This window comes from Scyliorhinus torazame, chromosome 11 (assembly GCF_047496885.1).
Source record: "Scyliorhinus torazame isolate Kashiwa2021f chromosome 11, sScyTor2.1, whole genome shotgun sequence".
NCBI classification, from domain to species: domain Eukaryota; kingdom Metazoa; phylum Chordata; class Chondrichthyes; order Carcharhiniformes; family Scyliorhinidae; genus Scyliorhinus; species Scyliorhinus torazame.
In genome coordinates, this window is record NC_092717.1 from 63,183,671 (window position 1) to 63,200,894 (window position 17,224).

At 44.6% G+C, this 17,224-nt stretch overlaps 1 protein-coding gene across 2 annotated transcripts in view; it reads right to left on the reverse strand.

Moving 5' to 3' along the window:
* Positions 1-906: 906 nt before the first annotated feature.
* pde1ca (phosphodiesterase 1C, calmodulin-dependent a) overlaps positions 907-17,224 on the reverse strand; it is a 1,198,716-nt gene continuing 1,182,398 nt past the window's right edge. For both annotated transcript variants that reach the window (XM_072467371.1, XM_072467370.1), the window contains one exon: positions 907-1,323. In XM_072467371.1, the coding sequence (XP_072323472.1) occupies positions 1,148-1,323 (176 nt within the window). In that variant the 3' untranslated portion in view covers positions 907-1,147. The remainder of the gene's footprint in view (positions 1,324-17,224) is intronic.

The following is a 17,224-nucleotide window of genomic DNA, read 5'->3' on the forward strand; positions in this document are numbered from 1 at the left end:
TTCACAGTAACGTTATTGCAGTGTTAATGTAACTTGTGACAATAATGAAGATTATTAGTAGTATTTCAAAGGTTTTAAAGCAGTAATGTTTTCACTGCCTATGTCTGGACTGCTCTCTAGCTCCCAGACAGGGGTCTCTTTTCTGGGGGGAGGGGGGTTTTCTAACAAGGATCTCTCTTCTGGGGGGGGGCTTCCTGAAAGGCGTCACTTTTCTGGGGGGTCTTTTTATTTAGGAGATCTCTGTGGGGAGAGCGGTGGGGGAGAGGTTCTGCTGGGGGTGGGGGTGGGCAGATCTTCCATTGTGAGGATGAGGGTGGTTCATGGGTGGATTTCCAGCTGACAACTGGGCAAGTCTCTTCTGGGGGGCCTCCTGACTGAGGTTACTTTTCTGAGGGGGTATTTTTATTTAGGGGGTCTCTGGGGGGGTGTCTCCTTATTTAAGGATCTCTGGGGAGAGGGCAAGTCGGATCACCCCAAACTGCGGGAGGGGGGGGGGGGAAAGAGGTGGTGACCCAGGTAATCCGATGGGCTGAATTGCGATGCGAGGGGGGCGGCTGAATTGCAATGCCCCCCTGCATTGTACCCGCAGGACCTTGCTATTGGGTCGTCTACTCAAAAAACAGCCTGACAGCAGGATGCCCAAGGGAATCCTTTGCAATCCTCGTCATGCATAAATTCGTATGACTAAGAATTGGGAATCGCTTCCTCATTTGTGCTCCCAGCGGGAGTGCAAATCAGGTGCAATTCAGCTTCAGCAGGAGAATGTAGGTCTCCCAAATGGAGAATTTCACCCCATGTCGCCATATTCAGAATGCTAAAAATGCCTTACACATCAACAGTAGGTAAAACAAACAATTTAACTTCAACTACAATTGCAAAGCTAAATGACACCAGTACAGACTTGACATACCGCACATAAGGGTAAAGATTAAAAGATTTTATTCCCTTCAGGCAAGCCTCTTTGGAAGTTCTGGGCCGATAATCATCTGCAGCACAGATTGAATTAACATACATTGTACCTTCCTGACTTTAGGAATTTAATTTAGTTGTAAGGTGGGGCCTTATAAAGTGCTTTTCTATGTACAATTATCATTATCCCATGTCATTATCAGAACTTTACAGAACTGACTCTTCTACAATAGATTATTTAACTGTTGTAAAGAAGAGAGATGTGCTGTAACTTTTTCATCTTGCTTCTCTGTTGCCCAAAGTCTGTTAAGGTTGGATCTTTCTGAGTCTTTTTGTGCTGAAGCATGCATGAGCGGGTATAATAGCTGGGATGCTTGAACTCTCGGACCCTTGCAGAAAGATAGGATGAAAAGCCTAGTGAGAGAGAACAAGAAAGCAATAAATTCACATGAAAGCAATTTAAAAAATATTTTTAACAAGTTAAACCATTTCAATGTTTACTTGATGCAATCAAATCAATTCGCCTTAATTCCGCTACAAAACTTTACTTCAGTCTTGTCATAATTTGAATGTAGTTTTGGAGCTTGGATACCGGGAATATACTGGGTTATTCATGAAGGCCCCACCTTCTCAATCTTGCACCTCGGCTGAGGTGTGGTGATCCTCAGGTTAAATCACCACCAGTCAGCTCTCTTGTTTTCCTCAAAGGGGAAAGCAACCTATGGTCATCTGGGACTGTGGTGACTTTGGGTGGGATTCTCCATCCCGCCACACCCTTTTTATGGTGTGCTGCGACTCTGCTGGCAGCGGGATCCTCCATCCCGCCAGCCGGCCAATGGGATTTCCCATTGTGGGCACCCCCATGACATCGGGAATTCCACGGGCGTGAGTATGCTGCTGGTGAAGCGGATGATCCCGCCGACAGAAAATCCAGGGGGGCGATTCTCCGATATGGAGGCTAAGTGTTCGTGCCATCGTGAACGCCGTTGCGTTTCACGACGGCGTGAACAGGGCCTGGGCACGACCTATTCTGGCCCCCACAGGGGGCCAGCACTGCGTTGGAGTGGTTCACGCCGCTCCAGCGTTGGCGCCACACCAACCCGCGCATGCGCAGTCGGGGCAGCCCAATCCTGCGCATGCGTGGGGAACGTCTTACACACGCCGGCCCCTCACCAACATGGCGGCGGTGTTCTGAGGCCGCGCGCGGAACGAGGTAGGCCCGGGCGGGAGAGGCTGGCCCGCCGATTGGTGGGCCCCGATCACGGTCCCCATTGGAGGCCACCCCGGTGAAGGAGCCCCCCTCCCTCCCTCACAGGCCGCCCCCGCATCGTTCCCGCAGAGTTCCCGCCGGCAGCGACCAGGGGTGGACAGCGCCGTCGGGAACCTGTCGTGTCGTAGCGACCGCTCGGCCCATCCAGGCCGGAGAATCGCCGCTCGCCGGTTCTCTGAGCGGCCCGGTGCGAATTGCGCGCCGCTGGTTTCCGGAGGGTGGGAGAATCGCGTGCGGGGGTCGGGGCACGATTCACGCGGCGCCCTGGCGATTCTCCCACCCGGCATGGGGGGGGGGTGAATAGTGTCCCAGCTCTTTACCTTTATTGGGAATATCCACATTTTGTGATCCATGTTAAATCACCCTAACCCTGCGTCTGGCTGATGGAATAGAACGAGATTTGTTTTACACTGTGGGATATCCACAATGTTCGCAAGGTCTATTTGCCTTTGAGAAATTAATAGTGGAACTTTTTGCACTGGTGTAGTCTCTGTGGTGAAGGTGCTTCCATAATGCTGCTGGGTATGGCTTTTCAGGATTTTGATCCGGCAACTATGAAGGAACATCAATAAATATCCAAGTCAGGATGGTGCGTAACTTGGAAAGAATCATTGAATGGTTCACAATGTTGCAATCGACCCTTGCACTGGGGCCATGCTAATTTCTATTTTGTTTAAATTTTACTATGAGGTTCCTGTGCCGTTCTTGCATTTTCCCTTTTACGTCAAGGAGGTAATGGTTTGGAAGGTGTTCAAGAAGTAATCTTGAACTGAGAACTCAAATATGATAAACATATATCGCAACACATAGATTGGTAACCTGAATGCAAGCTTCATCAAAATGCATTAGGTTTTTAGTGTGCTGCACATATATCTCTATCAATGGGATTAACACAGTTCACACTTTTTTCATACATACACTCCTCTATGTTTTTGCAAAGGGTGCATCTCTCCATAATGTTGGCATTTTCAATTGATATGTTCCTCACAATTTCAGGCACAATTTAGGCTGCCTGTTCTGACCATTTGGCACGTATACCTATCAGTGTTGAGCATGTAGAAAACAGTAGCAATTCTCTCCCAAAGGTGAACACTGGAGGGCTCTCTTGGAACAGTTCAAACTAGAAAATCTTTGCTAATACCTTGTAAAGAAATGATTCAAAAAACAGTGCTTTTTTTCCTTTCAGGGTAGGGAATTTTGTCTTTTAAAAAGCACTTGGACAGTTATCTGGATAAGACGGGTCTAGAGGGATATGGGCCAAATGCGGGCTACTGGGACTAGCTTTGTGATAAAAACTGGTTGGTATGGACAATTTGGGCCTAAGGGCCTGTTTCCATGCTGTAAACCTCTATGATTCTATAACTCTATGAGTTATCCAGTCATCAGCAACAAGGAGTGACTGGGCGGAGACCTTTGCCCAGTGAGGCCCATTCTCCAATTTAGCAGACGTCATTGCAGATGTAACTTTTCTCCTTTGATTGCGTTAGGCTTTTCCATGGTCTAATATATTTCATGGCTTTTTCATAGAATCACTACAGTGCAGAAGAAGGCCATTTGGCCCACTGAGTCTGCACTGACCCTCCGAAAGTGAACCCCACCTAGGCCCACTGCCTGCTCCATCCCCATAACCCCACCTAACCTTTGGACACTAAGGGGCAATTTGGCATGGCCAATCCATCTAACCTGCACATCTTTGGACTGTGGGAGGAAGTCAGAGCACCCAGAGGAAACCCACGCAGACATGGGGAGAATGTGCAAATTCCACACAGACAGCCACCCTAGGTCGGAATCGAACCTGGGACCCTGGTGCTGTGAGGCAATAGTGCTAACTGCTGCTGGATTGATTTCTGAGTTGGTTTTTAAAAAAATCTCTTTTATCTCATCAAAACTGACAAAAATCTTAAGGGGCAAACAGATGCCAAAAAGATGTTTTCACCGGCTGGGGTAGGGAAGGGGTTTAGAACCAGGGGACATAGTCTCAGTATTAGGAGCAAGTTATTAAGGATTGAGATGAAGGGGGCATTTCTTCATTCAGAGTATAGTGAATCTTTGGAATTCTAGACCCCAGAGGGTTGTGACATCTCAGTCACGTTCAAGACAGAAATCTATAGATAATAATGCTATTAAGGGATATGGGAAATGTGCGGGAAAATGGCTTTGAGGTGGACGAGCAGCCATGATCTAATTGAATAGCGGATCAGGCTCGAGTGGCTGGAAGGCCTACTCATGCTAATATGTTCCCAGTTTCCTATGCTTTTAGTTTAGATCTTTTCCTAACATTTGATAGGCTAAACTGCAAACATTTTGGTTTATTTTCCTTTTTGCTGTACATTTGTGATGAGACAGTTTTTATTCCGTGACATTTTGAATTAGTGGTAAGAGTGTTAATAACTGAGAAAGATTTTTAATTAGGGCTTGATGCCCGAAAGGACAGCTTATCCATGACCTTGCTCCATTTTCCAGGGTCAGGGAGTCACTTGGCATGTAGCACTTGCTCTCAACAGGATTCTTGCAGTAAAGACTGAGTCCGCCATTGCAAACAATGCGAATCAGGCAGTGCTGCAGCAGACCAAAGCTACAACAACTGAAGAAGTGATGAGAAAGGTTAAGGGTAGAGCAACTTCCAGAAATTGGGTTATTTCCATTTCAACATTAGACCTCCCACACCTTTCCCCAGATGTTTTGGGGAGCAATGGTAGAGGAAATAGACAGTAACAGAATTGCATGGGAATCCAGGACTTGATCCCAGCTGGCATTATTTGCATCTGACAGCGAATGGATGGCCACCAACATTTCTGGTGGAGGAGGGAAATTGAGCTTATTATGGAGAGATAGCAGCTAGGCCTTAAATCTCCTTTTGCCCTGTTTTTCACTGCTTTCATATCCAATTTGGGGATTGTGGTGGAAAATCCAGGCCTTAATATTACAAATGCATTTGAAAGCATCTCAAAAGGACTTGATCTTTCTCACCATTTCTAATCACATCAACTTTCAAATGATTGCCTGAATACTATTTTAGTCAAATTGTAAATTTTCTTTGAAACTTGGAGTGGTATATCAGTTTGAAACTGGCACCTCCATGTGATAGGAAGGGCATGTTTTCTGACAATTAATTTAACATTCCAAAAAAGCCTCCTGTGTTAAATTTATACCACTGATGTGATTATAACAAACAGAATGAGTTCAATCCTTTTTGGAGTAAACTATGTATAATAATATTTATTGGTGTCACAAGTAGGCTTACATTAACACTGCAATGAAGTTACTGTGGAAATCCCCTAGTCGCCATACTCTGGAGCCTGTTCAGGAACACTGAAGGCGAATTCACAATGTCCAATTTACCCAACAAGCAAGTCTTTCCGGACTTGTGGGGGGAAATCGGAGCACCCGGGGGGAAACCCACGCAGACATGGGGAGAATGTGCAGACTCCGCACAGACAGTGACCCAAGTCGGGAATCGAATCAGGGGCCCTGGCGCTGTGAAGCAACAGTGTTAACCATTGTACTACTGTGTGCTGCCCCATATTGAAGATATTGTTACTTCTAGTAGTGAAGCAAGCTAAGACGAGTTTTAATTACACGTGTTCAAAGTTATGAGAGATTTTGATAGGTTTAATCGGCAGGAGAAACAGTAATCAGAGGACACAGATTTGAGGTAAGTTGGGGATAGCTGACACCATGCTGGGCAGTTTCCGACCTTTGATTCATTATTTAGTCTGTCCCCAATTATTGCACTGAATAGAGTTCTGATAGGATAGTTTATATTAAAATTTGTTAAATTGAACTACACCAAATTTCAGTTTGAATCTCTCAAAGTCTTGCATGTATGTTCTTTTCAGTGAGGGCGTCTATTCCTCTCCTAAACTCGATACCACCCTACATCTTTTTAACTATTTAAATTACATCTTTTTAACTATTTAAAAGTGAATACATCGTAAATACATCCACTCGAACATTCTATTCAATGTGTGTGATTTTAGCAATTTAGGGATGAGCAATAATTAGACCATAAGACATAGGAGCAGAATTAGGCCATTCGGCCCATCGAGTGTGCCCCAACATTCAATCATAGCTGATATGTTTCTCACCCCCATTCTTCCAGTCTTTTCCCCATAACCCCTGCTCCTGTTTATTAATCAATAACTTTGTTAAAAATGCCCACAGCTCATGAATGAATCTGAAGAATCGCCAGCGATCTTCGTGCATATAGCTTCATTTTTCATTTTGTTACGTGGGACAATGCTGAATGACTTGTCAATCAACTGATCTGAATGCTCTCATAACTCAACTAACCTCCTAGGTTTTTCCTCAACTCCAACCCTAACTCTTAAATTTAATCCTCCTCACTAGATGTCTGCACTACCACTTCCAGTTTTGCATCTGAAGGCTTTGGATTCATGCCCAAAGTCAGTGACAGTAAAGGAATTACATTCTAGGTCCAAGCTGGGATGTGTATTTGGAAAGGAACTTGCAGCTGTATGTGTAGCTACTTGCAAGATAGTATTGGTTGCCTGCCAGTAGTTCAGAATTCCGGTTACTACATTGAAACACGTTCAGGTGAAAATAAAAGAAAACTACTTTGACTCAGGCTTTAAAGTAATAATAACATGAGTCCAATTATTATGGAGTATTATGGAATAAATCGGACAGCATCTGCACATCCATATTGAAATGTGGATATCAAACAGTTGCTCTCAGAGATAATTTGTTTTGTTCCAGATGCCAGAGAAATTTAGGCTGGTGTATTCAAGAGTATGTGAACGTTTAAAGGCATGATCATTTTTAATTACTGTCAAATAACCTCTCTGACCCTGAAAATATTAATTTTCGAAGCATGAAATCTACTTCTTTCAGAAGTTATTTAGTGTTGGATGTTAATTAGTGAAGTTGAAAATCCTGCAAGGGGCTGCTACTCCAATCACAGAATTTTACTCTCCTGTATTTGCTGCTGCATAGGTTCACTCCTCTGTTGGGAGAAATACATTTTCTGATTGCAGAAAAAATTCTCTGATTGGATGAGCAGCGATCATCAGTGGTGATAAGAGTGCAGGGGAGAGAGAGAGAGAGGATTTGGGGTGGGAGATAGAAGAGAAAAAGTTACTGCAGGACCCAGGGAGAGAAGGTGCTGCAGGGCCCAAGGAGAGAAGGCACTGCGGGACCCAGGGAGAGAAGGTGCTGCGGGGCCATGAGAGAGAAGGTGCTGCAGGCCCAGGAAGAAAAGGTGCTGCGGGACCCAGGGAGAGAAGGTGCTGCGGGGCCAAGAGAGAGAAGGTGCTGCAGGCCAAGGAAGAGACGGTGCTGCGGGGCCCAGGGAGCGAAGGCAAAGTGGGGCCAAGAGGGAGAAGGTGCTGCGGGGCCCAGGGAGAGAAAGTGCTGCGGGGCCCAGGGAGAGAAGGTGCTGCGGGACCCAGGGAGGGAAAGAAAAGTGGGGCCAAGAGGGAGAAGGTGCTGCGGGGCCCAGGGAGAGAAAGTGCTGCGGGGCCCAGGGAGAGAAGGTGCTGCGGGGCCTAGGGAACGAAGGCAAAGTGAGGCCAAGAGGGAGAAGGTGCTGCGGGGCCCAGGGAGAGAAAGTGCTGTGGAGCCCAGGGAGAGAAGGTGCTGCAGGCCCAGGAAGAGAAGGTTTTGCAGGGTTCAGGGAGAGAAGGTGCTGAACAAAGAACAAAGAACGAAGAACAAAGAAAATTACAGCACAGGAACAGGCCCTTCAGCCTTCCAAGCCTGTGCCGACCATGCTGCACGCCCAAACTAAAATTTTCTACACTTCCTGTGTCCGTATCCCTCTATTCCCATCCTATTCATGTATTTGTGAAGATGCCCCTTAAATGTCATATCGTCCCTGCTTCCACCACCTCCTTCAGCAGCGAGTTCTAGCCACCCACTGTGTAAAAAACGTGCCTCGAACATCTCCTCTAAACCTTGCCCCTTGCACCTTAAACCTATGCCCCCTAGTTATTGACCCCTCTACCCTGGTGTCATGTGAGAGTACCTTTAAGAAATGGATGTTTGAGCAATGTACCTTTAAGAAATGGAGCTGATCATATTACTGAAGTGATGTCAGAGGGTGGGGGGAGCTGAGCTCACTTCTGCTTTTTGAGTTTCAGTTTGAGAACGCAGCTGGGAGTGTCTGTGTGTTTTGCTGTGAGCTGCAGGAAGAAACACAGAGCTGGTCTGTTGATTTCTGCAGTCCAAAGACTATAAATATATTGAATGTAACCTAATATGCTCCTATTGTTGAAGGTTTGAATTCTTTTTATATGTTTAAAGGAACAGTTTGAAGGGTTATTTAGTGTTGTACTCTTTTGTGGTTACCTTTGAAGTAATGGGTGTTAAGATATTCAATGTTTCCAGCAGAGGGCAGTAGAGCAGAGCTGCTGATTGGCTGTTGTAAGGGAAAATTGCATACCTCCGTTGTGGTCACCCTAGCTTGAAGGAGGTTTGTGGAGGAGCTGTTGTCAAGTGACACTTAAACCTGAAAAACGTCTTCAGTGTTTCCTTCCCTACCCCCTCCTATAACCAAAAAAAATCAACCGCTGTAAAGATCAAGAGGAAGGCTTGAGGGCCAATAGAAGTTGATCCGTGATGTCACAGCCTGCAGGTAAGGGATTGGCTGGTGACTGATAAGTAGTTTTTCTTTTATTTTCCTTCAGGTGTTATCGTGCAGGGTGCAGAGGTTGCTGAGTGAGTGCTTGTTGAGAAGGGGAGTGAATAACAGGTAAGCTCTTTCTTTCTTTTTCGTTTTTTTTTATCTAGAGGGGATGGCAGGGAAGATAGTGCAATGTGCCTCCTGCAGAATGTTTGAGGTGAGGGACGCCGTCAGTGTCCCTGCTGATTTCATCTGTGGGAAGTGCACCCATCACCAGCTCCTCAGAAACCGCATTAGGGAACTGGAGCTGGAGCTGAATGAACTTCGGATCATTCGGGAGGCAGAGGCGGTCATAGATAGAACATTCAGGGATGTAGTTACTCTGAAGAATAAAGCTAGATGGGTGACGGTGAGAGGGGCTGGGAGGAAGCAGTCAGTACAGGGATCCCCTTTGGTCGTTCCCCTTAGTGACAAGTATACCGCTTTGGATATTATTGGGGGGGGACTTACCAGGGGTAAGCCATGGTGTACAGGTCTCTGGCACAGAGTCTGTCCCGGTTGCTCAGAAGGGAAGGGGGGAGAGGAGTAGAGCATTAGTCATTGGAGACTCCATAGTTAGGGGGATAGATAGCAGATTCTGTGGGAACGAGAGAGACCCGCGGTTGGTGTGTTGCCTCCCAGGTACCAGGGTGCTTGATGTCTCGGATCGTGCTTTCGGGATCCTTAAGGGGGAGGGGGAGCAGCCCCAAGTAATGGTCCACATAGGTGCCAACGACATAGGTAGGAAAAGGGATAGGGATGTAAGGCAGGAATTCAAGGAGCTAGGGTGGAAACTTAGATCTAGGACAAACAGAGTTATTATCTCTGGGTTGTTACCCGTGCCACCTGATAGCGAGACGAGGAATAGGGAAAGAGAGGAGTTGAACACGTGGCTACAGGGGTCGTGCAGGAGGGAGGGTTTCAGATTTCTGGATAATTGGGGCTCATTCTGGGGTCGGTGGGACCTATACAAACGGAATGGTCTGCACCTGGACCAGAGGGGTACCAATATCCTGGGGGGGAAATTTGCTAATGCTCTTCGGGAGGGTTTAAACTAGTTCAGCAGGTGCTTGGGAACCTGAAATATACAGGAGGTTGAGAGTAGTGAGGTCATGAGTAAGGTTTCAAAGTTGCAGGAGTGTACCGGCAGGCAGGAAGGTGGTTTAAAGTGTGTCTTCTTCAATGCCAGGAGCATCCGGAATAAGGTGGGTGAACTTGCGGCATGGGTTGGTACCTGGGACTTCGATGTTGTGGCCATTTCGGAGACATGGATAGAGCAGGGACAGGAATGGTTGTTCCAAGTGCCGGGGTTTAGATATTTCAGTAAGCTCAGGGAAGGTGGTAAAAGAGGGGGAGGGGTGGCATTGTTAGTCAAGGACAGTATTACAGTGGCAGAAAGGACGTTTGATGAGGACTTGTCGACTGAGGTAGTATGGGCTGAGGTTAGAAACAGGAAAGGAGAGGTTACCCTGTTAGGGGTTTTCTATCGGTCTCCGAAAAGTTCCAGAGATGTAGAGGAAAGGATTGCAAAGATGATTCTGGATAGGAGCGAAAGCAACAGGGTAGTTGTTCTGGGGGACTTTAACTTTCCAAATATTGACTGGAAACACTATAGTTCGAGTACTTTAGATGGGTCCGTTTTTGTCCAATGTGTGCAGGAGGGTTTCCTGACACAGTATGTAGATAGGCCAACGAGAGGCGATTTGGTACTGGGTAATGAACCAGGACAGGTGTTAGATTTGGAGGTAGGTGAGCACTTTGATGATAGTGACCACAATTCAATTACGTTTACTTTAGTGATGGGAAGGGATAGGTATATACCGCAGGGCAAGAGTTATATCTGGGGGAAAGGCAATTATGATGCGATGAGGCAAGACTTAGGATGCATCGGATGGAGAGGAAAACTGCAGGGGATGGGCACAATGGAAATGTGGAGCTTGTTCAAGGAAGAGCTACTGCGTGTCCTTGATAAGTATGTACCTGTCAGGCAGGGAGGAAGTGGTCGAGCAAGGGAACCGTGGTTTACTGAGGCAGTCAAAACACTTGTCAAGAGGAAGAAGGAGGCTTATGTAAAGATGAGACATGAAGTTAGGGCGCTCGAGAGTTACAAGTTAGCTAGGAAGGACCTAAAGAGAGAGCTAAGAAGAGCCAGGAGGGGGCATGAGAAGTCTTTGGCAGGTAGGATCAAGGATAACCCTAAATCTTTCTATAGATATGTCATGAATAAAAGAATGACTCGGGTAAGAGTAGGGCCAGCCAAGGACAGTAGTGGGAAGTTGTGCTTGGAGTCGGAGGAGATAGGAGAGGTGCTAAATGAATATTTTACATCAGTATCCACACAGGAAAAAGACAATGTTGGCGAGGAGAATACTGAGATTCAGACTCCTAGACTAGAAGGGCTTCAGGTTCAAAGGAGGAGATGTTAACAATTCTGGAAAGTGTGAAAATAGAAAAGTCACCTGGGCCGGATGGGATTTATCCTAGGATTCTCTGGGAAGCTAGGGAGGAGATTGCTGAGCCTTTGGCTTTGATCTTTAAGTCATCTTTGTCTACAGGAGTAGTGCCAGAAGACTGGAGGATAGCAAATGTTGTCCCCTTGTTCAAGAAGGGGAGTAGAGACAACCCCGGTAACTATAGACCAGTGAGCCTTACTTCTGTTGTGGGAAAAATCTTAGAAAGGTTTAGAAGAGATAGGATGTATAATCGTCTGGAAAGGAATAATTTGATTAGAGACAGTCAACACGGTTTTGTGAAGGGTAGGTCGTGCCTCACAAACCTTATTGAGTTCTTTGAAAGGTTACCAAACAGGTGGATGAAGGTAAAGCAGTTGATGTGGTGTATATGGATTTCAGTAAAGCGTTTGATAAGTTTCCCCACAGTAGGCTACTGCAGAAAATACAGAAGCATGGGATTCAGGGAGATTTAGCAGTTTGGATCAGAAATTGGCTAGCTGGAAGAAGACAAAGGGTGGTGGTTGATGTGAAGTGTTCAGACTGGAGTCCAGTTACTAGTGGTGTACCACAAGGATCTGTTTTGGGGCCACTGCTGTTTGTCATTTTTATTAATGACCTGGAGGAGGGCGTAGAAGGATGGGTGAGTAAATTTGCAGATGACACTAATATTGGTGGCGTTGTGGACAGTGCGGAAGGATGTTACAAGTTACAGAGGGACATAGATAAGCTGCAGTGCTGGGCTAAGAGGTGGCAAATGGAGTTTAATGCAGAAAAGTGTGAGGTGATTCATTTTGGAAGGAATAACAGGAAGACAGAGTACTGGGCTAATGGTAAGATTCTTGGCAGTGTGGATGAGCAGAGAGATCTTGGTGTCCATGGACATAGATCCCTGAAAGTTGCCACTCAGGTTGAGAGGGTTGTTAAGAAGGCGTACGGTGTGTTAGCTTTTATTGGTAGATGGATTGAGTTTCGGAGCAACGAGATCATGTTGCAGCTATACAAAACTCTGGTGCGGCCGCATTTGGAGTATTGCGTGCAATTCTGGTCGCCGCATTATAGGAAGGATGTGGAAGCATTGGAAAGGGTGCAGAGGAGATTTACCAGAATGTTGCCTGGTATGGAGGGAAGATCTTATGAGGAAAGGCTGAGGGACTTGAGGCTGTTTTCGTTAGAGACAAGAAGGTTAAGAGGTGACTTAATTGAGGCATACAGGAGGATCAGAGGATTGGATAAGGTGTACAGTGAGAGCCTTTTTCCTCAGATGGTGATGTCTAGCACGAGGGCACAAGCTTTAGATTGAGGGGAGATAGATATAAGACAGATGTCAGAGGTAGGTTCTTTACTCAGATAGTAGTAAGGGCATGGAATGCCCTGCCTGCATCAGTAGTGGACTCGCCAACACTAAGGGCATTCAAATGGTCATTGGATAGACATATGGACGATAATGGAATAGTGTAGATGGGCTTTAGTGTGGTTTCACAGGTCGGCGCAACATCGAGGGCTGAAGGGCCTGTACTGCGCTGTAATGTTCTATGTTCTATGTTTGTTTTTAAAAGGTTAACTTGAGTTCATAGAATAAACATTGCTTTGTTTTAAAAACCACTTGTCCATTTCTTCTGTATCATACCTGGAGAGTGCGCCGTGTGCTACCCACACCACAATCTATTAAAAGTTGTGGGTCGGTTGAGCTCTATGAAACACTTTGGGGTTCTGTAAACCCGGACCCATAACAATTGGGGGCTCAAGGGGGATAAAAGCCTATCGATTGGATTGGCTTAACAAACCTAAAGACAGTGAGGGGTGAGCATATTGTGGTTTCTTTTCAGGTGTGGTATTTTAGTTTAAGTGGGGAGTGTGTTGTGGACAATGGCTCTTTCAGAGGCTCAGGAGTTTTTGGGGGTGGACACAGTAACACGCAAAACCTTACGGACAGAGACTAAAAGCAGACTGTTAGATTTGGCAAAAGCATTGCAGTTAACATTGCCTGGCAATATGGGAAAAGATGAGGTACTTAACGCGGTATCTGCGCATTTACGTTTGCCTGTGATACATTCTGACTGATTAGGAATGGCAAAGCTCCAGTTGCAGATTAAGCAATTTGAACATGAAAAAGAATTAAAGCAGCTTGAATATGCAATGAGAGAAAAAGGAAAGGAGAGAGAAGAAAGATACAAAGATAGAGATAGAGATAGAGAGAAAAAAGAAAAGGAGAGAGAAAAAAGAAACAAAGAAAGAGATAGAGAGGAAAGGGAAAAAGAGAGAGAGTTTGAGGCTATGAACCATGAAAATCAGTTAAAATTGGCAGACGCAAAGGAAAACATGCAATTGGATGAGATTGATGAGGATAGTGAGACAGAGCGTCATAGTCGAAAACATGGTGGGGATCTATTTAAATATGTCCAAGCATTGCCACGGTTTGACAAGAAGGAGGTAGAAGCCTTTTTCATTTCATTTGAGAAGGTAGCTAAACAAATGAAATGGCCACAGGACATGTGGGTATTACTGATTCAAACAAAGCTGGTAGGTAGAGCTAGTGAAGTGTTTGCATCACTACCGGAGGAGGTATCTGGAACGTATGAGGAGGTGAAAAAATCCATCTTAGGTGCATATGAGCTAGTGCCTGAAGATCACAGACAAAGGTTTAGAAATTTAAGGAAAGAATTTGGTCAAACACACATGGAGTTTGAAAGGCTCAAATAGAGTAATTTTGAGAGGTGGATAAGGGCTTTGAAAATAGACCAAACGTATGAAGCTCTCAGAGAAATTATACTTTTGGAGGAGTTTAAAAATTCAATTCCTGATGTAGTGAGAACTCATGTGGAAGAGTAGAGGGTTAAAACTGTGAGATTAGCAGCATAAATGGCAGATGATTATGAATTAGTTCATAAATCAAGGCTTGGTTTCCGACATCAGTTTCAGCCGGTGAGGGATAGAAACTGGGGACATGAGAAATACTCAAGTGGTAAAGGTAAAGGTCTGATGGGAGATAATAAAGAGAGTGTACCTCAGATTAAAAATGAAATCCAGGAGGGTGGAAGAAAAATGAAAAGTTTCAAATTTTTTTCATTGTAATAAACTAGGCTATGTAAAGTCACAGTGTTGGTGGTTGAAGAAAAGGGAAGCGAAGGAGGTGCAAATGTTTGTACGGCCTGATCAAGAATTCATAGAATTTACAGTGCAGAAGGAGGCCATTCGGCCCGTCGAGTCTGCACCGGCTCTTGGTAAGAGCACCCTACCCAAGGCCAACACCTCCACCCTATCCCCATAACCCAGTAACCCCACCCAACTCTAAGGGCAATTTTGGACACTAAGGGCAATTTATCAAGCCCAATCCACCTAACCTGCACATCTTTGGATTGTGGGAGGAAACCGGAGCACCCGGAGGAAACCCATGCACACACGGGGAGGATGTGCAGACTCCGCACAGACAGTGACCTAAGCCGGAATCGAACCTGGGACCCTGGAGCTGTGAAGCAATTGTGCTATCCACAATGCTACCGTGCTGCCCCAAAAGAAGTAATTGATAAGAAGGTGCCAGATGTCTTTAAAGAATTTACTTGTGTGGGTAAAGTTTCCTCATGTGTATCAGGAGGAGCAGGTGAAGAAGTCACAATTTTAAGAGATACAGGAGCTAGTCAATCTTTAATGGTAAGAGATGAGGAGTTATGTAGTTTGGGAGGAATGTTGCCAGAAAAGGTGGCAATATGTGGAATTCAGGGTGAGAGGAGTAGCGTTCCATTATATAAGGTAAGGTTGGAAAGTCCAGTGAAGAGTGGTGAAGTGGTAGTAGGAATAATAGAGAAATTATCTTGTCCAGGAATACAGTTTATCTTGGGTAATCAAGTTGGATCGCAGGTGGGAGTGATGCCTACTGTGGTTGATAAGCCAGTGGAAAATCAGACAACTGAAGTGTTGAAGGACGAATATCCTGGGAGTTTTCCGGATTGTGTCGTAACAAGGTCGCAAAGTCACATGTTAAGACAGAGGAGAAATCAAAGAGTGAAGATGAAGTGGAAGTGCAATTATCAAAAACGAATTTTGATCAAATAGTTGAAAAAGAACAAGAACAGGTGGAAGATGCGGCGGATATTTTTAGTTCAGCAAAATTGGCGGAGTTACAACAAAAAGATGTCGAAATAAAACGGATATATCAGAAAGCATATATGGAAGAGGAATCTGAGAGTAACCAGAGTGTTATTGCCGTAAAAGTGATGCCTTGCTGAGAAAGTGGAGACCTGTACATATGCAGATGGATGAAAAGTGGACAAAAGTTCATCAAGTAGTATTGCCAGTAGGGTATAGAAGGAGGTGTTGCAAGTTGCACATGAGGTACCAGTGGCAGGTCATTTGGGGATAAGGAACTCAAGCCAAAATCCAGAAACATTTTTATTTGCCTGGACTCATAAAGGTGTAGTTAAATTTTGTCAATCATGTCACACATGTCAAGTGATAGGGAAACCTCAATCAGTGATAAAACCAGCACCCTTAATACCCATTCCAGTATTTGGGGAACCTTTTACAAGGGTCCTAATTGATTATGTAGAACCGTTTCCTAAAACAAAAGTGGGAATCAATATCTTTTGACTATAATGGATGTGTCTACTAGGTTTCCAGAGGCCATTCCAGTCCGTAATATTACAGCTAAAAAGATTGTGGAGGAGTTACTTAAATTGTTTACTAGATGTGGACTACCCACAGAAATTCAATCGGATCAAGAATCACATTTTACCTCAAAGTTATTCAAAGAAGTTATGGATAGCTTCGGAATAAAACAATTTAAATCAACTACGTACCATCCAGAATCGCAGGGAGCGTTAGAAAGGAGGCATCAGACATTAAAGACAATGTTTAGGGCTTACTGTCAAGATTATCCAGAGGATTGGGATAAAGGAATTCCATTCGTACTGTTTGCAATTAGGGATGCATCTAATGAGTCAACCAAATTGAATCCCTTTGAACTAATTTTTGGTCATGAGGTAAGAGGACCACTTAAATTGATTAAAGAAAAATTGGTGGGTGAGAAATCGGAAATTACATTGTTGGATTACCTGTCAAATTTTAGGGAACGATTAAATAGAGCAGGTGAATTGGCTAGACCACATTTGAAAGTTGCACAAAATGTGATGAAACTGGTAGCGGACAAGAAATCCAAAGTTCATTGTTTTACCAGTGGAGTAAAAGTTTTAGTGTTGTTACCAGTCGTAGGGGAGCTTTTAAAAGCTAGGTTTTGTGGACTTCATCAGATTGAAAGGAAATTAAGTGAGGTGAATTATGTGGTAAAAACACCAGATAGTAGGAAGACTCACCGAGTGTGTCATGTGAATATGCTTAAAAGGTACTTTGAAAGGGAAGGAGAGAAAATGGAGGTTTTAATGATTCTAACTCAAAATGACGAACCAAATCCAGATGACTCTGAATTTGATATACCTCAAATTAAATTGGAAAATGAGGATGATCTTAAAAATTGGGATGAATTGTTAAGTTACCTTCCAGAGGAAAAACAAACTGACCTGAAAGAGTTATTGATATCACATGGGCAAGTTTGTAGAGATAAATTGGGAAGTACTAAAATGGCTATACATAATGTAGATGTATGAAATGCTGTTCCTATCAAACATCATCCATACAGACTTAATCCTTTAAAATTGGCACAGGTTAACAAAGAGATTGAGAGTATGCTTAAAAATGGCATAATTGAAGTGGGTTGCGGCCAATGGAGCTCAATCATAGTGATGGTACCTAAACCAGACGGTACCGACGGTTGTGTGTGGACTATAGAACGGTGAATGCAGTTACATGAACGGACTCTTATCCTATCCCACGTTTGGTGGATTGCATTGAGAAAGTGGGACAATCCGCTTTTATTTCCAAATTGGATTTACTTAAAGGTTACTGGCAGGTACCTTTCTCCGAAAGGGCGAAGGAGATTTCAGCTTTTGTGACTCCAGGTGGTATATACCAATTCAAAGT